We start from the raw sequence: 26054 nt of genomic DNA, 5'->3' as shown, positions 1-26054 counted from the left end.
TGTCAGCCACCAGGGCAGGCTTGCCCTGACCTGAGGCTTTGGTTGATGGCTCACCTCTTCTCATTCTGCTTTGCTCTTGTTCTTTTGCTTCTGTAAGTCTTTGCATAAAGCATTGTCCTCACAGCTGAGCCTGCCTTATGGTCTATACTCTTCTTTCTCAGTCACAACCTATCCAGCTATTTTGGTACTTTTGAAGAAAGTGGTTGACTTTACAGAAGCTCCACCAATAGAAGCTTGCGGCTATGGCCCAGGACCACCATAGCCCCACCCCCACCCCTCCAAAGGGCCTCCCCTGTCAGGCATATGACTGACTGTGCATCATCTCCCCTCTCTCTCCTCTCTGCCCCAGATCAGTGGACCATCCCCTGCCCGGATCCTCTCTCTCCACAGACTTTGGCAGCTGGCAGATGGTAACAGGCTGTGGCAGTATTCAGGAACGGGCTGTCCTGCACACAGACTCCTCCCTCCCTTTCAGCTTCCCGGATGAGCTCCCTAACAGTTGTCTGTAAGTGTCTTGCTTGAGAAGGCAGGATACTCCCCTGCCCATATCAGAAGCTGGTGAGCAATCAAGAGTGTTGGTTAAGGAGTGAAGCAGCAGCTGGCTCGGGATTCCTGCCCCTCCCCAGTCTCAGCTAAGTATACCTCACTGTTTCTGGACTCCTGAGGTATGGAAGAGGCTTCATGGGCTGTTCAGGATGTGTGTTGCAGTGTGTGTTCACTCTCTTGAGCCTCCAAAACTCATCCATAGGTGCCTTGGGGCACACCCTAAGGGAAAGCTGTCGGACTGTAACTATAGAAGGTTCTATTTCTGTCCAAGGCTTTGCCTGACATGAGAATCCTTTGAAATCAGAACAGTGGGGTAGTGAAGGTAGGTGTATGGTCGAGACCACAGCCAGAATGGAGCTGGGTCAGCTCAAGGGATGTGCTCCTCTGAGCAGAACCAAGGGTTCCTTGCCATCCCCTTCTTCCTTTTGTCTTCTGCTTTTGCCCGTAGTCAGGAAAGAAAATTGGATGGGGATACCAAATCCCAAGCCTGTAAAATCCTCTTGCTTTAAGGCTCCAGTACTGGGCTTCCAACTCTTACATGTATCTGCTTGAGTGGCTGCCTCTGTGGCAGCCCCCTGCCCCCTGCCTGCTTTACTGCTTCATGGATGTCAGGCAGGGTAGAGCCTCTAGTGGCCTGGGGAGCAGGGCACGCTCCTTCCCACGATGGGCTGAATGAACTTCAGGTGCTGGGGGTTCATTGTTACCACCAGAATCTGGCTTATAGCCACCAGAGCTGACTGGTCAGAGGTGAGTTGCCCTGGGGAGTTAGGCCTTCCTAACCTGGGTGGCTCAGTTGGTTAAGCAAATGCCTTTGGCTCGGGTCATGATCCCAGGCTCCTGGGAGGGAGCCATGTCAAGCTCCTTACTCAGCAGGGTGCCTGCTTCTCCCTCTCCCTTTGCCTGCTACTCCGCCTGCTTGTGCTCTCTCTCTATCAAATAAATAAAATTTTAAAAAGAAGAAGAAGAAGAAGAAGGATCCCTACTGAGGGCAGACAGAAGCCAGACCTTGGGATTACAGGATGGAATAGGCCTAAGAGTCATCTCTGGAGGACACAAACATCTCTGCCCCTGCTTGATAGCACCCCTCACTTAACTGGCATTAGCCACTGAAACGGGCAGCTCTCTGAACTCCTAGCCAACCCTCAGGATCTGGCAAGTTGCCAGAGGAAAGCTAGGTTCTCTGCGATCTCAAGACCTCCAAAATTGCAGTGTAGGGATGGACTCCAGGTTGATTCCTGCTGAGGTCATACAGTATGTGGATTTAGTGCTTGGGCTTTGTTATCAGAGAAATTTAGTCAAACTCTTGGCTGCTCTGCCTTACCAGCTATGTCTTGTGGTGTCAGCCCTGACTTCTCCGAGCCTGCTAATTCATCTCTTTGAGAGGGAATGGCACTAGAGTATCTCTGACTTCCTACTCCTTACCTGCTGTGTATCCTCAGGTGGATCACTTATCCTCTCTGGGCTCCAGTTTTCTTATCTCTAAATAGGCTGATTCCTCCTTCTGCCTCCCAGAAACAAGGGGCAGTGAGAACACACACGTATGGACCTTTGGGTATTCCCTGTGAATACAAACTACTAATCTGAATTTCTCATTATATGTTCTAAGGAAAAGCAGAAAAACACATGGCCTCCAGCCTATGTGAAATCCAGTTAGAGAGTAAAGAAGATCTAGCGCCATGTGTCTCCCCCAAATGGCAAGAGAGACTTTGGATCTTCATGGTATTGCAGGACTCCAGTATCAGCTCCATTTTCCTAGTGCTGCTGCGAGAGCTGCTCACCCTAGTACCTGCTGCTTCTCTCTCTCTTCCACACTTAGTCACCCACTCATACCCACCACTCCCACCAGTCTACTTCCTTTCAGTCTGTTCTCCCCATACCTACCCCAGGACTGTCATTTATCCTCATATCTCCATCTGTTTCCCCCAGGCCCTGCAGTACAAGTCATTTGCACTGGGGAATTGGAGACATTGCTGCTACTTTGACAAATTCCCAGGAGGGATTACACAGGGATTGGTCTGTTGGGGGAAGTTTCGGTATAAGTTAGTGGTCAGAGTTAGTCTTAATTTTTAGGTAGATGGGAACCTGAGGGCTTGAGTCATATAGGTTTGTGATCCCTGGAGAAAGCCCTCCAGGGGACAGTTAGGATGAATACCATGTGAGTTCCTGACCTGTCCTCTGATTCCATGTCCCTCTCACCTCCAGACTGTGTACCTTTTAGCCATAGGTTGGGTGTGGCTGGTATCTCAGGTCTCTTCTCCTCTTCTGTTAAAGACCTTTCAAAGTGTCAAATAGCCTCATGGAATTCATTCTTTGATAAGCCTGAGTTTTCATGCACTTGTCACTTTGGGGGTTTTTTGTTTGTTTGTTTGTTTGTTTTACTTGTTCCCCTTCTTGACTTGTATTTCCAGGCCAAGGAGAGAAGAGGGACTTCTCGTCTTCTGTGATCAGTTTCTGTAGAGGCCAGGGAAGGAAAAGCAAATAGAATCAGAACAGGAATCCTGCTAGAAAAGTCAGCACCCTGATAGCTGTTTCCCTAGGGACGACAGTTGACTAAAGATGTAGCTGGACCCTCAGGGGTTTCTGGTTGAGGACCCTGGCCTCTAGGACACTGCCAAGAACTTTCTCTCTGAGTGCTCCAGGTCCTGGCCTCAAGAAGGTTGAGGTCTTTGGTCAGCCAAGGCTTGATGCCTCATCTTGCGGTCTCTCCTTAAGTCTCAGATTTGCACCTCACATTATTCTCACGGAGGAATGGAAGCCAACAGTAGGCAAACTCCTTCCTGCTTACCTTCTCCCCCCACCCCAGTGTGCCATTAAAACGTGCTGGTTCTAGGTAGGAACAGGAGCCTGAGAGCTGAGAGGAATGGTTTTTTGAGGGGAACAAAGCCAAATGTTTAGGACCTGAACTGCAGGGGTAGTATGGCCACAGGACATGTGCTGGCCTATGCTAGCAAAGGCAGAAGGATAGGTAGTATGGTGAGGATGAGGATGTTGGATTCTGCCCCAGGGTAATGTGTTCATTCCATTCTCCCTCCTTCCCTTCCTCCCCATAGGCTTGCAGCCCTGAGTGAGCGGGAGACTCGGTTGCAGGAAGTACGCTCAGCTTTCTTGGCCGCATACAGCAGCACAGTGGGGCTTCGAGCAGCAGCCCCCAGTCCCTCTGGTGCCATTGGAGGCCTGCTGGAGCAGTTTGTCCGTGGTGTTGGACTCCGAAGCACCAGCAGCAGCAGCACCTTATGAAGTAGCCAGCCCACAACAATTTCCTGTTCCTCTCACCTGAGCCCTGAGCAGAATTAAAGCCATGCCCAGACAAGGGTGCTTCAAGATAGAAGAGAAATCTCCTCACTTCTCCTTTTCCATCATGCACATGGCCAGCCCCAAAGCAGAGCAGGTCTAAGGACAGGGTTCTCCAACCCCCAGCTTCCTGACTGGTGACCACCACCCCTCTTGTCACTGCCTTTCACCGACCCTAGTCTTTGTTGGGATTCCCATCAACTTTCAGAACTGGTGGGGTTTCCCTAGGGCCTTGTGGAGGCTGAGACCTCACGAAAGACTCCCCTCTTTCCATTCTTGTTTCCTGGAGAGGAGGGATCACCTGCACTGAGAATGAGGCAGTTTGACACAGATCACAAAATAAAATCTTTTTGAACAACTGCTGTCTTGCATCCTCATTTGGTTGCTGTCTTTGTGGAATTGTTTGGAAGGTTCTTACTGTTCTTCCTTGTGCCAGAAGGGGTTGGGATGGGGGTCAGATAAAGCAGAAAGACAACTGAAGACTGGGTTGTGCCTCTTACCTCTTGAGCCATGACAGTCTCAGTGAGATGGTGACAACTAGTCAGAGGTTGTTAAGGTGGGAGCAGTTGTCGTCCTGTGTCAATGGGCCCTAGCCATCTAGGAACCTACTTAGTCACACGGATTCCCAGGTCTGCCTGAAATTTAGACCTCAGGTTGCTGAGATCTTCATTTAGCTAAGAAATGGCAGAGGTGGTGGGGGATACTTCATTTTTAACAAGTTCTGCAGGTAGCACAGTTCTGGTACAGGTGACTTGCAGCCCTTAGCTATGGAGCCCTGACTTTGGTGGAGGGACTGGCGTCTGGGGCTTTGGAGGCAGTAATTGGTGTGGGGAGAATGAATCTGGCTGACTACCACCCTCATCTGCAGTGTGACCTAGATAGGACAGATTGCATCCTCACAGTATGTCTGCATCTCTATCACCATAAGTCAGAGTTCAAAGACATGGGCAAAGGGCTTTTCAGAGTGCTATCACAGCTGCCATTTAGTGAGTTCTGGCTCAACACAAAAGAGGTCATCGATGTGACTGCCCAGAGGAAGGAAATAATACTGGTGAACATTTCTTTAGTACTTACTGTGTCCAATCTCCCTGAGTTAAGCCCTTTATGTGGATTATCTCAAAATTTTACAACACCCCAAGTAGATGCTATTCTTGCCTTTCACTGGATGAGACTGAGCCACAGAGATGTTGAGTAACTTGCCCAAGGTCACACAGCTAATAAGAATAAACGAAAAACTCTTTCTATTTGGAGACCTAGGTAGGGCGGAAGTGGGAAGAGGAAAAAGCAGATTGTTCAGGGAGCAGCTCAGGAAGAGGAAGTGTCCCCAATGCCCACCAGATGCCCCAAACCCTTCAGCACCGCGGACAGTTCTGGGGGGGTGTGTTTGTTTGTTTGTTTGTTTGTTTTCGCCAGGGTGAAACGGGCTGGGAGGAGTCTCCCAAGGTATGGGCTGGATTTCGGGTTGGGGTAAGGTTCCCGGCGGGGGTTAAGCCGGCTGGAGGCTGCTCCAATGGGGCGGGGGCCGCCTGCAGGGCCGGGCGGGGCTAGGTTACCATCTGGAGTCGCTGCCGCCCGTCGGCCACAGTCAAGGCGCAATCCGCGGGAGTGCAAGCAGGGCTGGAGGAGTGCAGACGCCGCCGCTGCCGCCGCCGCCGCCGCCGCTACTGCGGCGGCACCTGAACCAACCCCACCGCTGCCGCCGCCCCTAGCCCTGGCAGCCCCTGTCTCACAGCCTCCAGCAGCTCCGGCCACTCGACCAGCCATGTCTCTCAGCGGAGCCTCTGAACGCAGCGTCCCGGCCACCAAGATTGAAATTACCGTGTCCTGCCGGTGAGTCACCACGCTGGGGAGGGCGTAGGCAGTGCCCCTGCCCCAATCAGCTCTGGGGCTTAGAGCGGGCAAGGGCCAGATCCCAGGGGGAAAGAAGCATCCAGGGCCGGAAAATCTCAGATTCAGACTTAGGGGAGACTCTGGCGGGTTCAGGGAGGGGGTTTCTTTGAACAGCTCCACCCGCAAATAAAAGCTCAGCCTGTGGGTTCAAGGAACGGGTCGCGGGGATCCAATAGGATCTGGGTTCCAGGAGGACAAAGTTCTGGGGCTAACCCTCTTTCCTGGATCCTTGAAGACAGTGTGGAAGCATAGATAATAAGTCTTGAGCCCATATTTTTTGGTGCTGTCCAGGGTGCTGACAACGCGGACCACCTCCCCATCCCACCCCCAACAACTCTCCACTGGGTGTAGTACTATAGGGGAAGAAGATGCGATTTGAGCCCCATGTCTCCCTCGGGTGCCCAGCTCAGGTCAGAGTCCAAGCACTGGGCTCCAGAATGACCCATCCTCTGTCTGTTGCTTTTTCTAGGAACCTGCTGGACCTCGACACCTTCTCCAAGTCTGACCCCAGTAGGAGGCGCCAGGGAAGGGAGGGGGAACTAGGGTCCGGGCGCGACTGAGGGGTGGGGAGAGGTTCAGGCCAATCTGACTTTCTACCTCCCCTACCTCCACTCTCGCCTGCAGTGGTGGTGCTTTACACGCAGAGCCGGGCCAGCCAGGAGTGGCGAGAGGTGAGTCCAAGAGCCCTCTCTTAGCCAAGAGCTGCCCCCCACCCACCCCATCACTTGCCCGCTGGTTGGCCCCATGCTTACTCTCCGCCCCCTATCCAGTTTGGCCGGACAGAGGTGATCGACAACACGCTGAACCCAGACTTTGTGCGCAAATTCGTCCTCGACTACTTCTTTGAGGAAAAGCAAAACCTGCGCTTTGATGTGTGAGCCCCGCCCAGAATCCTGGGTTGGATTTCCCCCTCCCCCTAACCTGGATCTACACAAGATTCTGGCAGGCTCCTCCCCAACCCTGCCTCCCAGCCTGGCTCCTCCACCAGGCCTTTAGTCCCACTCTGAAGGCCTTTACTCTAGTCTTAGCCCTGTCCCCAAATCTAGCTTGGCCCTGTCCTTAGGTCAGATCCAATCCAGTTCACTTCCCAGACCTGGCTGGGCCCAAAGCTTTGCACCCTAATTTAGCTCAAGCTCCATCAAGAGGCCCTCGTATAACTCCACCCCCAGCAGGCCCCAGACTTAGCCTTGTCCCTGACTCTCTGTGACCCTGACTCCTGCCCTAAAGGAGAACCTGACTTTGGATCCAAGGCTGCCCCTCACAATTTTAAACAGGATTCAATACTCAACCACTTTTCTAGACTGTCTCTCACCAGCCCCGGCTTATGATGGTTCTACTCTCTTCCCAGATACAATGTTGACTCCAAAACCAACATCTCCAAACCGGTGAGCGAACATCCCCTCGCAGGCTGGCCAGGCACACAGGAGGCGCTCAGTGTGTTAAACGACCTTCCTTAGAACCCTCCTACACCTCAACCCCAACTCTAACTTCTTGGGCCCCAAACCCAGCCTCCTGCCCCTCCTCTCCTGCTCTTGCCTCTTGGTTTCCCACCCATGCCTTTTACTCATTGTTCCTCTTCCCTCTTGGCCACCTTTGGAACACACAGAAGGTGAGGCTGAACGGGGCTGGCTTTGGGAGGGTGGGGTGTGGAATGGAAGGTGAGGTGTGGGATGGCATTGTGGAGAGCAACTTAAACTGACAGCAGAAACAAGAAGCAGAATTGGCCTGGGGACCCCCTTCCCCCTTCCCTCTTCTTTAAAGCATGGGCAGAGTGATGTTTCTAGGGTTCTGCCATCCTGGAACACACTGGTTGGTGCAGCAGTATCACCAGGGCTAGGCTGGGACTCTGCATCCCCAGCCCCTCCTGGCCTTCTTGACTCCATGTCCTGGTGCAGGATTTCCTGGGACAAGCATTCCTGGCCCTGGGAGAGGTGATCGGAGGCCAGGGCAGCCGTGTAGAGCGAACCCTCACGTAAGCTGAACAAAAAGGGGTGCTGGGGAAAGGGTGGGTGCCTCCAAATTTTCCTCCCAAAGATGCTGCTGACCCAATAGTAGTGAAGGCTGAGACTACCCCTGGTCAGGAGCCTTCAGTGGCTCTCATCACCCTCCTGGGAAAGACCAATGTCCAGGGCTCCATTCAAATCAGTCTCAGGACTGATATGTCTTGTTTTGTCCTCTCTCTGTCTCTGTCTTTATCTGTCTGTCTCTGTCTCTCTCATCTCAGTCTTTTTCTAAATCTGAATCTACCCTTAAGGTCCACTTCTAAGCTTTTTTCCTCTGGGAAGCTTCCTCTCACTTAATCAATACCCCTGGAATTTCCATTACATTTACTCACTAAATATTTATCAACATGTTTTGTATGTCATACCCTGTGCTAGGCACCAGAGACTCATCCATTCCATAAATACTACTGGGCATATACTCTATGTCAGCGACTGTTCAAGGGACTTGGGTTGTAATGATGAACATAACAAAGGTTCCTGCCCTCAGGGAACTTATACTATAGAAGGTGGGGGAGAAACTGTACAAAATTGATACAACAAGTAAGTAAATTATATAATATATTGGAAGACATCAAGTGCTATGGGAAAAAGGCAAAGTAGAGCAGACTTAGGAAGATCGTAAATGCTGAGTGGTGGGACTTGCAATATTCTGCAGAGTGGTTGAGTAGGTTTTATGGAGAGGTAACTTTAGAGCAAATACCTGGACGAAGTAAGGAAATGAGCCATGCGGATACCTGGATATGGGATGTTCCAAGCAGAGGAAGCTGCCAGGGCAAAAGCCTGATATGTTCAGAGAGCAGCACAGAGGCCAGTGTGGCTATACCCAAGTGAGCAGGAGGAAGGAAGAGATGAGATTGGAGAGTTAACAGTTTAGGGCCTTGTGGCCACTGTAAGGATTTTAGCTTTTACTCTGAGTTGGGAGTCACTGGAAGGCTCTGAAGAAAGGAGTGACATGATTGACTATGTTTTCAAAAAATGAAAATGCTGGATTGAGAACAAACCTTGGGCAGATGAAGAGAGTAGCATGTATCCCACTGGAAAGCTATTACAGTAATCCAGGGTGGCAGCAGTAAAGGAGAGAAATGGTCAGATCTGGATATAACTTGAAAGTGTAGCCAACTGATTCCTGGCAGGTTGAATATGGATGTGAGAGGAGAAGAGGAGTCAAGGATGACACCAAACCCTTTGGCCTGAACACCTGGAAGGATGGAGTTGCCATAAATGAGATGGTTAAAAAAAAAAAAAAAGAAAAAAGGAGGGAGATGTATATTGTGGGGAGATTTAATCAGGAGTTCAGTCTGACTCCTGTTGAATTTGATAATTTTTTTAGACATCCTGTCAGATATGTCAAATAGGCAGTAAAATTCATGAGTTGTAGATACTCTTTCAGACCCGGAGACTAGATGAAATCACCAAGGTAGTGAGCAGAGAAAGAAAGGACCAAACACCAAGACTCCATGAAATGGAACTAGAAAAGAAGACTGAGAAGGAGCATTTATGAAGTAGGAGGAGGACCAAAAGAAGGGGTGTTGTCTTGGAGGCAAAGTGAAGGTCATGTATTGAGGAGAGAGTGACCAACCATGTCAAATGCTGCTGCAGGTCTGAAGTTCTGAAGGAAGAGGTGGGGGTGATCGCCTGGTTGGAGAGGTTTAGAATAGAATGGAAGAGAGGAATGAAAGTCAAGAAATCTTTCAAGGGGTTTTGCTGCAATGAAAAGAGAAAAAGAGGTGTGGGTAGGGAAGGAAGTGAGGTTTGCATTCTTTTTTTTTTTTTTTTACGATTTTATTTATTTGTTTGACAGATCACAAGCAGGCAGAGAGGCAGGCAGAGCGAAAGGGGAGAAGCAGGTTCCCTGCTGAGCAGAGAGCCCCATGCAGGGCTTGATCCCAGGACCCTGAGATCATGACCTGAGCCAAAGGCAGAGGTTTTAACCCACTGAGTCACCCAGGCGCCCCTAGGTTTGCATTTTTTAACATGAGAAAAATTATACCACATTTGTATGTTAAGGGGAATGACCCAGTATAAACTGAAAAAATTGACATAATAAAAAAAAAGAAAAAGGAGAGAATTGCTGGAATGATGTCCATGTACAGGCAAGAGGGTGTAGAATGTAGCACACAGTAGAGGGATAAATAGGCACACGGATAGTCATTTATAGCAACAGTTGCGTGGGTGAAGATACTGAAGGCAAGGTAGGTGTGGTGGTAGGTCTGTGGACATTCTCTTCTGGTTGCTTCAGTTTTGTCAGTGAAGTAGGAAACAAGGTCATTGGCTAAGTGAGGATGGGGGAGGAGGCTTTCCGGGTTTGTGGAGAGAGGAGGAGTGAAACTGCCCTCTAGCAGAACTGGAGAGTGAAGTATGATTAAAGACCCTCTTGAGGTTTTCGGTCATACATTTAAAATGTGACCAGCTGGGGGCACCTGGCTGGCTCAGTCAGTAGAGCATGTGATTCTTGATCTCAGGGTCATGAGTTTGAGCCCCATGCTGGGTGTAGAGATAACTTAAATAAATAAGAAGTTAAAAAAAAAAGAAAAAAGAAAAAAGTGAGACCTGTTAACAAGATTGTGTGTTTTCCTCCGGCCTTATTCAGCTGCACATGTGCAGTACAGGTTAGGCAGAGAACTGGATTTAACTAGGGCTGTGATTCTGCCAATAAGTATACTGAAGTGACAGAAAGGCAATAGATAAAGGGTAGGTTGCAAAGAAGCAATTATAATCATTGACTGGAACTCACACTGGGTAAGGAGGTGAGGGAAAACATTAAGGAGACAATAGAGAGAAAGCAGTAAGACTTGGTCCTGGGTGTGCAGGTGAAGAGTCCCTCTACTCCTCACACTCTTTTTAAAGCACAAGGAGTCAAAAATTAAAGTAGTGAAGGAAATAGTTCCACAATTCATGTCAAAGATGAGAAAAATCACTTAGTAAGTTGGAACCAGGTCTTGAACCCAGAACACTCCTGACCTAGCTTCCTCTCTGCCACACTTGGGACCCTTTGGAGTCAGGATTCACAGGCTCATATCAGCAAGGTCCCTGACCACTTGGAGATCCAAGGCAAGGCAAGTTGGGGATGAGTGTCCTAATACGTACTTTTCAAATGTCCCTTCTTGGGTCAGGAGAGGATAAGGCTTCCCTTGTATTTTTTATTTCACTCTTCACATTTTATTTCACTCTTCAGAAAGCACATAATCTTTGATCTAACAAAACAGCCTTTTGCTCTGGGTCTGGTTAGAAATTCTTCTCCCTCATTCAGCACTGCTACATCATACTCTACTTGCCTATTGCCTTTGACATCCCACCTCCCTCTGGAAGCTCCCTGAGGGAACAGTCTAGCAGAAATAGAGAGAGTGCCAACTGGCTAGTTCATACCTAACACAGTGCCTGACATATAGTAAATACCAAGGTCTGCTTTGAGAAATTTAATCACCTTCATATCAATAACACTTCCCAATTGCTTGTCCTTCCATGCACTCATTCAGATCTTTTCACAACCTCAAGAAGTTGGCGTGATTCCCATTTCATAGTAGAGGGAACTAGGACCCCAAAAGAGGAAATAAATTACTCAGGACTTTAAATCCTATGTCTTCCCCACACTACCATTATAACATATGCACCTAGGCCAGATTAGCCCCTGTCTTTCAGACTACAGACCCCTTCCCTATCAAAGTCAGGCCCTTCCCCACAAGGAACCACACAGGGCAGAAAGAGATACATTTAGGAGACTGTTAGGAAATAGCATAGTGAATCCCCTGTCCCACCTAATCCCAGATTGGCTACCCCATTCTTCACTGCCTACTCTCCCTCCCCTCACAAAGAGGCTTTTTCTGCTTCCAGGGGTGTACCAGGCAAGAAGTGTGGGACCATACTGCTGACTGCAGAGGAGCTTAGCAATTGTCGGGTTAGTAAGGGCCATATGCTAGACCCACAAGGCTTCCTTCTCTCCTAAACTACCTTTAGTGGACTGTTTGAGGCTATGAACAATTTGGGTATCAACAGCCAAATTTCATCCCTAGGATATTGCCACCATGCAACTGTGTGCAAACAAGCTGGACAAGAAGGATTTCTTTGGGAAGTCAGACCCTTTCCTTGTGTTCTATAGGAGCAATGAAGATGGCACGTGAGTCGATGTCTTCTCCAGTGGCACCCACCCCTGCCCTACTGTGCCCATGGGCCCATTACGGCTCTTAGGCTGGAGGTGGGGTGTCTTAGACTCTACTAGGACCTCAGTTCAGAATTTACTCAAGGCAGCACACAATATGTGCTCAACAAGTGGGGAAATCCCAGGAATCTCCAAGAGTATGAGGTCCTATCTCTGGGCTCAGTCCTGCCCCCAAGGCAGGTTCCAGTCCTCTTGTTCCTCTCCAGGTTCACCATTTGCCACAAGACAGAGGTTGTGAAAAACACACTGAATCCTGTGTGGCAACCCTTCAGCATCCCTGTGCGGGCACTGTGCAATGGAGACTATGACAGGTCTGCTTCAGTGTAAATTAGGGAGTAAGGGAACAAGGGCATGATAATAGGATTCCTGAGGCCCAATATGCTAGCGGAAGTGTCACAATAGTTTTGGAGGATCCTTCTTGGTGAGACAGAGTTTTGGGCATAGAGATAGGTAGATGGGGAAGCAAATGGATGGCCACATAGATGGATAGGATGGATGGGTTGTTGGGTAGATGAAAGGGCAAATGAACAAAGGAATACACAAGATACATGGATGGAGAGTCAGATGGTTGGATAAGCTGGTGAATGGATGGATAGGTATATGGAGGGCTGTGTACAAGGACTGGTGGATGGGTAGAAGGGGAGATGGATGAATGGATAACAGATAAGTGGATAAGTGAACTCATGGGCAGATCATTACATGGACAAATGATGGATGGATTAATGGATGAACAAACAGATGGATGGGTATATGAGAGATTATTAGATGGTTGGAGAGGCAGAGGGATGACTAAAAAAGCAGGAGGATAAATAGGTAGAGCAAAAGGTGGGTTTGTGAATGGATGGTAGATGGATGGAAGGATCAGTAGATTAATTAGTTGATTAATGAAAGTGAAGTAGATGGATAGGCTGACCATATGAATTAATAAATGGACAGTATGAAGACAGGTGAGTAGGTGGAAGGATGGATAGGCACACAGATGGATGGTTATTGTAAATGAATGGATGATCATATGGACAAATGTGATGGATGGGTATTTGGTTAGAGAGCTGAATGGACACAGAGATGGATGCTTGTGTACATCAGTAAGTCAGTGAATGCCTGGACGTATAGTTAGATGGGTGGATAAAGAAAGGGACTAAAAGGCTTTTAGATTGGCAAATGTATGGGTAAGTGGGTGGCTACATGGATAGAGAGTTGTAACTGCAACACAAATATATGGACATACAGGAGGACTTAGGCATAGTACTTTAGAACAAAGTCATTGGAACCAGGATATCTGAGTTTAAATCTCAGCTCAATCATTTACTAGTTATGGTCCTTAGTCAAGTTACTGGTTTTTGGTATCCCAGTTTCCTTATCCAAAAATAAGAATAAAAGTACTTACTTTATAGTAAGTACTTACTTTATAGGATGGTTCCTAAATCAAATGAGTCAATCTACACAAGCACTGGTAGCAATGCCTAGAATACAGTAAGACTCAACAAGTAGTAAAGAATAGTAATAGTGGTACAAAGAGCAATAGAAGAAACAATGGCAGCAGCAATATAGTTGGGTATGTGCAGGGACTGATGAATGAATAAATAGGATGGATGGACTGGTGGGAGAAAGGTTAAAGGAAAAACAGATGGGTATATGGAAGGATGATTTGTGTGTGTTTAAGTAGGTGAGGGTGTCTCTAGGATTTATCATACACGCTAGCCTATGTTTATCTCCTGCATTGCAGAACAGTGAAGATTGATGTGTACGACTGGGACCGGGATGGAAGGTAGAACTGCCCCACATAGTACTTTCTTCTCTTGCAGTTAATTCAAACTGTTTTCTCTAATACACAGTACATTCACTAGGAACCCAAAGTGGCCTTAGGAGTCAAGAAGGGTGATAATAGATGCCAGGACCTTGAGTACAACTGACCCTCTCAGTTGCATCTTCCTTCTTTCCCCCTTAACTTGGCCTCTCTTCTGGCCCCAACCCCAGTGCCCTGCAGCCCAAGTAGAGGCAGGGGATAGTGGGAACAAAAGACTAGTTTCAGGGCTGGCTCCAAGTCAACAGTAGCTACTGCTCACCCACCCCTGGCCTCACTGCAGCCATGACTTCATCGGTGAGTTCACCACCAGCTACCGGGAGCTGAGCAAGGCCCAGAACCAGTTCACAGTGTATGAGGTGAGAACTCCAGCCCTGTCCAGGTTGCCCAGGCCTTCCATCCTGGTATGCTCTATTTCCCACCTTCACTGTTCTCTTCTTTACCTAGGTACTTAACCCTCGGAAGAAATGTAAGAAAAAGAAATATGTCAATTCAGGAACTGTGAGTACTCCCTGGAGCTCTGGCCCTCCCTAGATCCTTCTGTTTCTATTCCCATTGACATAACATATGACAAATGTTGGGGGAAGGCTGTGAGCACGGATTACTTGGATATAGTAATGTTGGGTCCAAGGTGACTTCATTTAAGTTTCTTTTTTCTTTTGATTTCTCACCTGAGGAAAACTGTTTGCTTATTACTGTTTTGCAGAATTAAAAAAAAAAAAAAGCTTAAGTTGTATTTCCCAATTTAATACACTTTTGGAAATAAAAATCTGCTTCTGACAGCTTCCTCTTTTTTGCCCTTTCAGAAATTAGATAGGGTTGGGGAGTGTGGGGTAGGGGGTGGAATCATGTGCCTCTCTGCCTTCTGCCACCCAACTGCCCTTTCCAAAATAGCAGGGCTGTCTCTTTGTTCCAGGTGACACTGCTCTCCTTCTCTGTGGACTCTGAATTCACTTTTGTTGACTACATCAAGGGAGGGTGAGTCACAGGCCAAGTTCTGGGCTGAAAGATCAGCATTGAGTTACTTCCAGCTCCAAGCCTCAGTTTTCTTATTTATGAACGGTTAGGGTCCGTGGAGATAAACTTTTAAACGTTTGGCAAACTATAAAGTGCTCTGTAAAATGAATAATGTTCCCCCTCTTAGTTTTCTTCATGAGGCTGACTTTCATACCTAGCTTCCAGTCCTCTTCCCTCCCATGGAAAGATGCGGGACAATGGCCCCAAGAACCTGATTGCGGTCCAGATAAAAATCATGGCCAGGCAACAGGAAGAGTGCAAGAGAGAGGGAAAACCCAAGCAGACCAAAGGGGACATTCCATTTGGCTCAGTAGTGGTAGGCAGGCCTGGCAAAAGTACTTTGCTTCTCTGAAGCTCACCTTTCTCTGATGCAAAATGGAGATGTTAAATACTACTTCAGGGCTATAGTAAGGATTAAGTTAAATGACATAAATTACAGACACTTGTCACACAGTAGGTTCTGCTACTGATAGTGTGTGCTTCATGGACCATAGGATCTGCATCATCTGGGAGTTTGTTAGAAATGTAGAATTTCAGGCTCCACACAGACCATCCAGATCAGAATCTGCATTTTAACACTATTTCCAGGTGATTCATATGCACACTAGTGTTTGAGAAATCCTGATATAATATGTATTTGTCCCTCACTTCTCAATCCATCTATTTCCCCAACAGGACACAGCTGAACTTCACTGTAGCCATTGACTTCACAGCATCTAATGGTGAGGCATGGATGGGGGGATGGCATATGGAGGAATTCTAAGGAATTCATTAGAGATTGGCCTGGATTCTGACCTGGGGATAAGAGTTCACCTACCCAGTGGCACCTGGGTGACTCAGTTGGTCAAGAGTTCGCCTACCCAGTAAGCCCAGGCTTAAGGCAAATCCTAGCCAGGCTGGTACTGGGACAGGAGTTTCAGGGGGAGATTATTGGGTATAATAGGGGATGGAAGGTAAAAGAAAATAGGGCTTCAATTTTAAAAAGTTGAAAGGAGAAATACCTCAGGAAGTGGATAAGTAAATGAATGGATGGGAGATAATAGAGGTATAAGGAGAAATGAAGCAGTAAATGAGTGAGTAATAACTGGGTAGGTAAATAGATGAATAAAACAAGTAGGTAGATGGGTTAGTGAGTGAGTACAGTAGGTTGAACAAGTGGATGAATGACTAGGTATGCAGGTGGACAAATGGACTGATAATTAAATTGGAGAAATAACAGGTAAATAGATAGAATAATGAATGAGTGGATAGGTGGATGAATCCATGTGAAGACAGAATGAATTGAAATGAATAGTAATGATGGGTGGGTGGTAGTTGGATAGATACTGGATATGAGAATGGAGAGGAAGATGGACAGAAATAGGTCAGTAGATTGAAAGATGAATTTATGCTCAGTGGATGGGAGAATGGATATGTGTGTAAGTGGATAAATTGATGGATAGATATAGGGGTTGGTGGATGGATGGAAGGGAAAATGAACATACAGGTGACTGGGAAAAATAATGAGGGAATACATTGGGTAAAGAGTGAGTGAATGGATAGGTGGTTGGACATATACATGGACAGGTGAATAGATAAATGATCAGGGTGACCATAAGGCTGGGGGTCCTCTGTCCCTACAGGGAATCCTCTGCAGCCCACCTCCCTGCACTACATGAGTCCCTACCAACTCAGCGCCTATGCCATGGCCCTCAAGGCAGTAGGAGAAATCATCCAGGACTATGACAGTGACAAGCTCTTTCCAGCTTATGGCTTTGGGGCCAAAGTGCCTCCAGAGGGACGGATCTCCCACCAGTTTCCCCTGGTATAGTATAGGCCAGCGCCTACACTCCATGCCTTGGCATCTGGTCCACTCAAATTGGTGAATTTCTTCTCAGGGTCAAGTGCCTGCAGAGGACCAGGAAACTATGAGAGGGGAGCAGAGCAGGGAGGGGAGCAGGACTGGAGTTTGGAGGGGAGCATGAGAGAGAAAGATGGGGAAAAAAAGGAGTGAGCTGGGATCAGAGTACTCCTGGGTATACCCTGCATGGCTCAGCCCAACAAAGCATCTTCCCCCACAGAACAACAATGATGAGGATCCCAACTGTGCGGGGATTGAAGGTGTGTTGGAGAGCTACTTTCAGAGCCTGCGCACAGTGCAGCTCTATGGGCCCACCTACTTTGCTCCTGTCATCAACCAGGTGGCCAGGTAAGGAAACTGGGTGGGGGCTGGAAGGAATGAGGGGACCCAGGCAGGGGACTGATTTTCCAAGGACAGTTAAGACCACTCTTGGGTGAACCTGGGCTTTGGGGAAAGAATAAAATTTTCAGTGTTGTCCAGGCTCTGATAATAAAGAGATAAATGCCTTATTCTGGGGTATTAAGGTGTCAACAAACTACACCAACCCCACTCTCTGGCATCAACAATTGAGGCCTCAAGTTTGGGGCAAAGAAAGATGGTCCTATAGCACAATGGTTAAGGCACAAGCTTTGGCATCACACTTGGCTCCACCCCTCACTAACCATGTGACCTTAAGCAACTCAGCCTAAGTCCCCATTTTATCCCTATAAATGGGTATAATAGTGGAAAACAATAGCACTTCTTCATAGGATTATTGGGAGGTTAAAATTAGATAACAAAGTAAGAATTATTAGCACAGTGTCTGGCCCATAGTAAGTGCTCAATAAATGGTAGATTCAAAAAAATAGAAAAGTAACTTCTAAAAATAGAAGAGTAACTCCAGGGTTCCTGGATGGCTCAGTCAGAAGTATGTGACTCTTGATCTCAGGGTTGTGAGTTTGAGCTCCACGTTGGGTGTAGAGATTATTTAAATGAATAAATAAATAAAAACTTTTTTAAAACTCCAAATTTTTAGAATAAAAAAACCAAGATCACTTATCAAGTCACTTTTTAAAATGCAAATAAAATAAAATGACAGAACTAAAACTAAACATATGTCTTTAAATATAAATTGGGTAAGTTCGCCTATTAAAAGAAAAAGATTCTCTGATTGAATAAAACAATTAAATAATAAATAACCCCTATAAAATGCTGAATGGAAGAGACCCAGCTACAACAAAGTACTTCAGAAAGCTTGAAAGTAAAAAGATTAAACAAAAAAAGAGAATACAAATGGAAGGATTTCAAGGAGATTTATATGCCTATAGACTTCCCTTTTCCCTAATAAAGATTGTTTATGTAATTCATAACAAGGATAATAGTTTCTTTCAATTATGAAAGTAACATAACATTGCTGTAAAAAAATTTCAAGGATGGAGAAATGAAATAAGAAATCACCAGAATATGGCTCATGGGCATATGGATATATATACAGTTCTTGACAGTATTTTTCCTTATGAATCCATAATTGCAGTCAAATTACATGCAAGGGCACCTGGCTGGCTCAGTCAGAAGAACATGTGACTCTTGGCCTCTGGGTTCTGAATTCAAGACCCACACTGGGTGTAGAGATTACTAAAAATGTTAATTAAAAAATACATGTAATATTTCACTACTGATCTTTTCACTTAATATTGGAGATCGAGCATATTTTTTGTTATTATTAAACAGATTTCTTAATTTTATCTTAGTTCATTCATTCGTTCATTGAATAAACTTCAATAAGGAGGCAATGTAGCATGAATGCGGGCTGTGGAGCCAGATTAGCTAAGTCAATATACCCACTCTACCACTCCCTAGCTGTGTGAATTTGAGCAAGACCCTGAACCTCTCTATGCCTGTTTCCTCAATTGTAAAATGGCAATAATAATAGCAATATCAAAGGGCTCTTGTGAGGGTTAACTAAGTTAATATATGTCAAGCACTTAGTGCCTGATACATCATAACTGCTATAACTGTTAGCTGTTACTGTTACTATTATTATCATTATTACTATTCAAAGGGCATCTGCTGTATGCTCAGTTCTCTGCTGGGGCACTGGAGACTTACAGATGAATCACATCTAGTCTCTGCCCTTGGGAGCTCCTGCCTTGGAGCAGGAGACAGAAATATAAATAAATCATTACTTTCCATAGGCTAGAGCTTCCCAGACTTTTCCACCAAGTTGCCTGTTGGCAAAGGCAAGTGATCGCTTCCCTCAGGGGACTCTTAGGGGCACAGCTGAAAGCAACAAGGCTGAAAATGTCTTTGAAGCCACCATATTTATCTTAAAAATCGTGCAAATTTTACATTCTCCTCATCCTGTGTCCATGTGTGCTTTAATTTAGAGGGGGAAAAAAGGTGTTTTAAGTATATGTCGAGTCACCTAGCTTTATCCACCAGATCATACAGCAGAATGGATGCTCCAGGTATCCTGTGAACTTGGGTCTCCCTGGGCACATGTGCTGGTACCCTCATGGGTGTGAAAACCCATGTGGAAAGGCTGACAGCCTATCTTGGTGGGTGGTATCCTAGAAGGCAGAGGGAGAAGAGGGGTGGGTATAACCTAGTCTGAAAGACCCAAGGAGCCTAACTTTCAGAGGGGAATGGGTCTAGAGGGCAAGTTGGACTTTATCAGAGAAAGAGACGCAGAGTAGGCCTGGCAGAAGGAACAGCATGTGAAAAACACAGAGTTACAGAAGGGCAAGCTCAGGAAACAGTAAACAGTATATTACAACCAGAATGTACAATATCTATGGAGCGTATCCAAAGAAAAGGCCAGGAACCGAGAGTGAAGGAATCAAGAGCTCAGGCTTTAGGCTTGGTTGGGTTCTTTTACTGAGCACTTGAAATGGAGCTTGGGTCAGCAAGAAACCAAATATTTACTTCTATTTTTTTAAAGATTTTATTTATTTATTTGACAGAGATCACAAGTAGCAGAGAGGAAGGCAGAGAGAGGGGTAAGGAGGCTCTCTGCTGAGCAGAGAGCCCAATGTGGGGCTCGATCCCAGGACCTGACTTCATGACCTGAGCTGAAGGCAGAGGCTTAACCCACTGAGCCAACCAGGTGCCCCTATTTACTTCTATTTAATGTAATTTAAATTTCAGTAGTCCCATATGGCCAGGGTCTGCCTTACTGGATAGTGCAACTCTGTCCTTTCCAACCTAAGGGCCTAAGACTAAAAGTTAAGAGACCAGGATGTACCATGACCTTTGTGCTCTCTGAAGGTCTCATTTTTCTTATATTTAAAATAAGGGACTGAACTCAATCCTTCTGAATCCTTTTCAGATAGAAAAATCTTTGATTCAAAGATTAATGGTGAGAGAAGGAAAAAGGAGCTTGGGAGCAGCTGTTAGTCTGGCTAAGGACCCAGCAGCATAGGCAATGGGAGGTAGCCAGCAGAGGGGAGAAGGAAGAAAGAGGAAATGGGTGAAAAAGGGAAGAAAGAAGGCCTTTAGCCTTTGGTCTTGCCCTTGTATAAAAACCAAATCTTTCTAGGGTCTGTCAAAGCCCTGTGTGATCTGGCCCCTACCCCATCTCAGCCACATGGTCCACTTTGCTTTCTGGGCTCTAGACACAGTGGGCTTCCTTCAGTCCCATCACAAGGCCCTTGTCTGTGCTGTTCCCTTTGTTTTTCCCCTTTGTTTAGCCTCTCCTTCATCCTTAGACATTATTTCCTTAAAGACACCTTCATTGACCTGCTGGACAATGTCAGGACCCCCTACTAGACACTGTTACAGCAGTGTTCCTGTCTATTACAGTACTCATCACTAGAGTAATTACAGCTATTTCTGTGATTCTGGGATTCATGTCCTCCCTCGAGATGGCTGGGATGAATTTGTTTTTTCTCATTGTGTACCTCTCATGCCTACTATAACACAGTAACTACCATAGTAAGTTCTCCATAAATGTTACTGGAGGGATATCAGATAGGGGCAGGCGTCCATGTCTGGGGAAGGAGCATGAGCTTCAGAAACCCCAATCCTTGCCTACTGCTTATACACTGGTGGTGGAAGCTTTAGGAGTAGGGTGTTCCCTTGGCCTGTCTGGGCTTTCAGCTGGATTCTGATCATGGACTCTCAACCAGGGCTGCAGCCAAGATCTCTGATGGTTCCCAGTACTACGTTCTACTCATCATCACTGATGGGGTCATCTCTGACATGACACAGACCAAGGAGGCCATTGTCAGTGTGAGTCTAAGGAGGAGGGCTTGGCAAAAAGGGGCACTGTTAATAACTGTGAACAGTTTGAGATTTTACTCTACTTGCAAGCTAACAAATTAGCCCTTTAGTTTCATGGATGCTAGCAGAAGACATAAGACTCCTGGATCAGAGACAAAGAACTGTGTTATTCTCAGACATAGTAGTAGCTCAATTATCAGTATTTACTTTGATTGTAAGTCCCAGTTCCCACAAAATGATGTGAAGAGGGTCGAATGACACCTGGACCCACAGTGGGATGCATTATAGGTTAGAAATCCTAGCTTAGGGTATCTGAATCTTTTATAATGGGCAGTAAGCATGCCTACCTTTGTTCTAGTGTGAGAAACAAACCTGACCTTTGTTCCAAAGGAAGACACTATATCTTTCAAGGCTGTTTGATATGCAGACATCCTTGAAAAGATAGTTTAGAAAAAAGGGAATCAGTGCTTCTGCTTGCAAGATGTGCAGAAACATGATACATGCACAGAGAATTGTCCCCAGCAGGCACCTCCATTGTTATGACTGTTCACCCCAACCATTCAACCTCTTTCCCTCACAGGCCTCCTCACTGCCCATGTCTATCATTATTGTTGGTGTGGGACCAGCCATGTTTGAAGGTGAGTAGGATCAATGGTGTCCATGAATGAGACCAAGAACTGGGGAAAATACAGGAGGATCTGGGCACCCAGGTCCAAATCACATAAAGGAGAAAATGGGTGCCTGTGTTGGACCTTGGCCAAGTCAAAGACCTTCTCTGAACCTATTTCCTTATTATAACCAAGGCTGTTGATATGAATACTTCCTTCTTGGGGTTCCTTGGTGGGTAGAATGCATAGTAAGGCATAATAACAACTCCATAACAATGCCTAAAATTTGTTAGCACTCAAAAAAACCCATGAACTATTCCATGATGACCCCAAAGTGGAGCTAACAAGGAACGGGGTAGCATGGGCAGGAATGGGAGAGGGCAATCAGCTAAAGGGTGTCTTCTCTGCAGCAATGGAAGAGCTGGATGGCGATGATGTGCGCGTGTCCTCCAGGGGACGCTATGCAGAACGGGACATCGTTCAGGTAGATCTAACCAGGGAGAGGAAGTCATGGAGCCAAAAGGCAGAGTGGGAAAGACAGGCTAAGTTGGAAGCCACTCTCCCATACTGTCTTCTTAGTCATCTACCTTTCTCCCCATTACTCTTTCAGCCGTTCTGCATTCATTGAACAAATTGTTTTTGAGGAACAGGCAGGTTGCTGCAGCCTTTCTGGATCCATAGTATAGGAGATCCTCAAAGCTCCCGCCCTCTAGTGGAGACAACTAATCACACAGCTAAATAGCTTACTAGATTGTGTTAAGTGCTCCAGAGGAGCAGCAAATGCCAATATGAGAGCCTATAACAGGGACCTGACTTAGCAGGGTAGTCAGGGAAAGCTTCTATAAGGAAATGACATTCGAGCTAAAACCTAAAGGAGGGTTGCTCTACCTAAACATTGTAGGTAGAGAAGGAGCACATGCAAAGGCCCTGGGGCTCAGAAGAATTAGCCCAAACATGGAAAAGGCAATAGGCCAGGGTGGCAGGATCCCAGGAAATGTGAAGAAGAGGGGGCCAAGGCCTTGCTGGTTATGATGAAGATTTGTAGTTTTGTACTAAAGTATTAGAAACCTCTTGAAGGATTTTACCTAGGGGACTGAGATGGTCAGACTTGCATTTTAAGAGCTCTGCTGCATGGAGGGTCAACAGCAGCAGGTTGAGAAAGAAAGCAAGTAGACAGACCTGTCAGTGAGGAAACCTCTGAAATAGTAGAGGAGAGATGACAGGGATCTGGACAGGAATGGAAGCAGTGAGGATGGAGAGAAGAAGCAGTTTCAACAGATTGTTTAAGAAAATTTTAAAAGAGTTGATGCTTCGACTAAATGGTTATGGGGAGGGAGGAAGACTGCAAGGATGACTCTGTTTTCTAGCTTGAGCAACTGACTGAGTGATAGTCCCACTTAATGGGAAAGGAAAGCCTTCCCTTGGGGAGGGGGAGGAACAGATTTGGAAAAAAGGGCCAGAATTCAGTTGCGAACACATTGGGTTTGAGATATCTAAGACAAGTGAATGGAAATGTGATATGGGCAACTAAATATGTGGCTCTAGACCTTAAAAAAAAGGCCAGGGATGGGAGTATAAATTTGGAAGTCATCAGAGTATGGTTTTTAAAGTCATGGAAGTATATGAAATCACCCAGGAGAGAAATGAGAGAAGTGACCAGGTTTAGGATCAGGTAGACCCAGAGGAATGGGGGTGAGGGGGAGGAGCATCCAGAAAGGAATGAAAAAATCCAGAAGAGTGTGGTATGTCAAGAGTGGGATGTGTCTAGGAAGACTGTAGTCAAATGTAATGAAAAGCTAAAGAGGAGTCAAGCAAGACGAAGACTGACAATTATTGCCCACTGGACTGATTTGGTAACATAAGGCCAATTACATTGGCGAGAGCAGTGTCAGTACTGTGTGAAGCCAAACAGGAATGGGTTGAAGGTGTATAGAAGGTGAATAGAAAAGGGATGGGGAGAAAGCAAATGTAGGAAGCTGTCCTAGATAGGGGTGGGAAGAGATAGTGTTATATTTGGAAGGAGATGTTAAGAGTCAAAGAGGAAACCTCCTTAGTGCTCCCCTTCCCATTCCTCTCTTCCCTGGCCATTATCCACATCTGATTGTCTGTGCCTGTCCCAGTTCGTCCCATTCCGAGATTATGTTGACCGGTCAGGAAACCAGGTGCTGAGTATGGCCCGACTAGCCAAGGACGTGCTGGCTGAGATCCCAGAGCAGCTGCTGTCCTACATGCGCACCAGGGATATCCAACCTCGCCCCCCACCTCCTGCCAACTCCAGCCCAACCCCAGCTCCAGAACAGTCCTGAGGAGCCTACCTATTCAGTAACTAGCAGTCTGCCTGCCTGCCCACCCACTGCTTCTGCTGAAAGCCAGAGGCACCTGGAGCCCTGGACCTTACTGAGTCCAGCTTGAAGGATCAGTGCTAGCTAGTTGAGCCTTCTGTCCCCTCACCCACAGAAGGACCTGGCACTGTCACCACTTCCCTGCCTTTGTGCCGATAATAAAGTTGATCTTTACTCCACTTCTGTCTCATGGTTCTCAGGGAAGGAGCCTGGGGGAACTGGGGAACTGGGGCCATACCAAGAGAAGTGTGCAAAAACTGCTTCAGTTAAGGTTCATCCCCATCCTATCACCCATCCATCCAATCACTTCTTTTTTTTTTCCCATCCAATCACTTCTTAAGACATTCTTCAAGCACCTTAAGAAATGATAAATGAAACTTTGTGCGCTTGTTTTTTTCTGAAGAGAGGCCCATTTCTTTCGTCAGGCTCTCAAAGGGGCTCCTGACCTCAAAAGGGGTCAGCTTTACAATGACTCTAACTCTGCTCTGATCCATGTATTCTGAATATTTTGTTTTGTTTTTAGATTTTTATTTATTTATTTGACAGAGAGAGAGAGAGAGGGAGCGCGGGAGCAAACAAGCACACAAGCAGGAGGAGAGCAGACAGAGGGAGAGGGAGAAGCAGGCTCCCCACTGAGCAGGAAGCCCAATGCAGGACTCAATCCCAGGACTCCCAGATCATGACCTGAGCGGAAGGCAGTCGCTTAACAAACTGAGGCACACATGCACCCCATTCTGAATATTTTAATGAGGATAATAAAAACAGCTAAATACTTGAGTATTCAGTACATATGGAGGTGATTTACAAGCATACTCTTATTTAATCCTCACAACAATCCTGTAAGGTAAGCACTATATTTTATCTCCACTTTATACATCAGGAAACTGAGGCTCAGAGAGGTTAAATCACTTTTTGAAAAGACCTCATCAGTTTCACTCCAGATCCCAAGATCTTAACCAGCAAACAGCTTCCTGGAGTGTTGCTTCTATTAGGATGTTTTTCAAAAAACATTATTTATGAAAATTCATACATTATAGTAGGTCGAATGCAAGTTTTGCATTAAGATATAGTAGAAGCTTCCACTTACTTTGAGCATTGCCCCAGAACCCTGGAAGACCCTTTCACGCTCTTCTTTGGATGGCAAAACTGAAGAGGCTCAACAAGCATTGCTTAACAAGTGGACTCTTTCCAGGACACAAGTTCACCAAAACCCCCAAGAACTGACAATAGTTTTTGAGCTCTCTTTTATAAACATGGAATTTTTCGTAGGAAGAATCTTACAACTTGCTACTTGTTCACATAGCTATCAAATGGCCCAGTCACATTAAAACCAATAATCTGTATTGAGTCTTCCAACTTTCCACCCACAGCCATGAGCATTTCCCCGCCAACCCTACAGGGTTCCCAGCATCTGAATCCCATTTTACCGTGCACAAGTTTTTTCACCAGCCTTTTACACCTCCAAATTCAAATTCGGTCCCTTCCTTCAGATCCATACCTTTCCTTCAGTCTGCTCCTTTGCCTTTCCCAAGCTCCTTCCCTTTCTTTCAGCCACTCCCGTTATACTTAACCTGGTCCCGCCCTTTCCTTTCAGCCCCGCCCCTTTACCTTCTCCACGCCCCGCCCTTTCACTTCAGTCTCGCGTCGTTTTTCCCTGCTCCGTCCTTCCTCCCCAGCCCAACGCCTTCCAGGCCCAACTAAAGCCCCTCTTTTTCTTTCCTGAGGCCCACTCTTCTGTTTAGCCCCACCCTTTCACCCCTGTTCATCCTCTCTTCTCCTTACCCGGGCCCGCTTTACAAATGTCCCCGCCCATTCCCCCGCAAACTCCGCCCCGTGGACTGGTTTATTCTCTGCTAGACCCGCCCCACCCCTACCCATAACTCCAAGCCCTTCCTCAGGCTCCAGCCTGCGTCCCTCCTGCTCCCGGCCCTGCCCCCGGCCCCGCCCCGTGGCTCCAGCCCCGCCTCGCCGCCTTTCTCGGAGACCAAGGCCAGGTCCCTACTGCAGCCGCGGCGCCAGCAGGAGGGAGGGAGGAGGCAGAGGGGGAAGGGAGAAGGGCGGGCTCCTCAAGCCCAGCCCCGTGCTCACCGTCCGTGTCCGCAGATTCGCCACAAACGGCCCGACCACTCCGGATCCCGAATATCGCGTCTTCCGTCTACCGAAACTCAACTCTAAGATGGAGGTGCTAGAGAAGCCATGTGGGGTGTCCAGGGGCTCTTCTGAGTCTCAGAGAATGGCCTCTCGAGACTCAGCAGACGGGCGGGGATCTGTGGCGAAAGTGCAGCTTGACAGCGCCGAGGCGCCGAGTTTACCCTGCGCAGACGCCGTCGCCGCCGCTGCCGCCGCCGCCGCTGCCA

The 26054-nt window shown here is 46.9% G+C and overlaps 2 protein-coding genes across 6 annotated transcripts in view; both read left to right on the top strand.

The window, feature by feature from the left end:
• The window catches only part of MTMR14 (myotubularin related protein 14), a 45946-nt gene extending 41751 nt beyond the window's left edge, over positions 1–4195 (top strand). For 2 of the 4 annotated variants that reach the window (XM_044253068.1, XM_044253066.1), the window contains exons 18-19: positions 350–505; positions 3597–4195. In XM_044253068.1, the coding sequence (XP_044109003.1) occupies positions 350–505; positions 3597–3783 (343 nt within the window). In that variant the 3' untranslated portion in view covers positions 3784–4195. The remainder of the gene's footprint in view (positions 1–349; positions 506–3596) is intronic. The other 2 variants (XM_044253070.1, XM_044253069.1) reach the window with 2 other exon arrangements.
• Positions 4196–5526: 1331 nt separating this feature from the next.
• Positions 5527–23731, top strand: CPNE9 (copine family member 9). 2 transcript variants are annotated; one of them, XM_044253071.1, is made up of 21 exons: positions 5527–5667; positions 6197–6237; positions 6352–6398; positions 6498–6601; positions 7076–7112; positions 7334–7336; positions 7623–7699; positions 11562–11625; positions 11741–11844; positions 12093–12197; positions 13613–13654; positions 13974–14049; positions 14138–14191; positions 14607–14668; positions 15383–15429; positions 16330–16511; positions 16768–16895; positions 20654–20756; positions 21328–21385; positions 21766–21839; positions 23476–23731. In XM_044253071.1, exons 1-21 carry the CDS (start codon positions 5600–5602, stop codon positions 23659–23661), a joined length of 1662 nt encoding a protein of 553 aa, XP_044109006.1. In that variant the 5' UTR covers positions 5527–5599; the 3' UTR covers positions 23662–23731. The 2 variants fall into 2 exon arrangements, with proteins under 2 accessions (XP_044109006.1, XP_044109007.1); XM_044253072.1 differs by lacking the exon at positions 12093–12197 and having other exon boundaries at positions 5542–5667.
• The last annotated feature ends 2323 nt before the right edge of the window (positions 23732–26054 follow it).

Source organism: Neovison vison, chromosome 6 (assembly GCF_020171115.1).
Source record: "Neovison vison isolate M4711 chromosome 6, ASM_NN_V1, whole genome shotgun sequence".
Lineage (NCBI taxonomy): Eukaryota > Metazoa > Chordata > Mammalia > Carnivora > Mustelidae > Neogale > Neogale vison.
The sequence above is the reverse complement of the archived record's forward strand: the minus strand, read 5'-3'. Positions and strand labels throughout refer to the sequence as shown.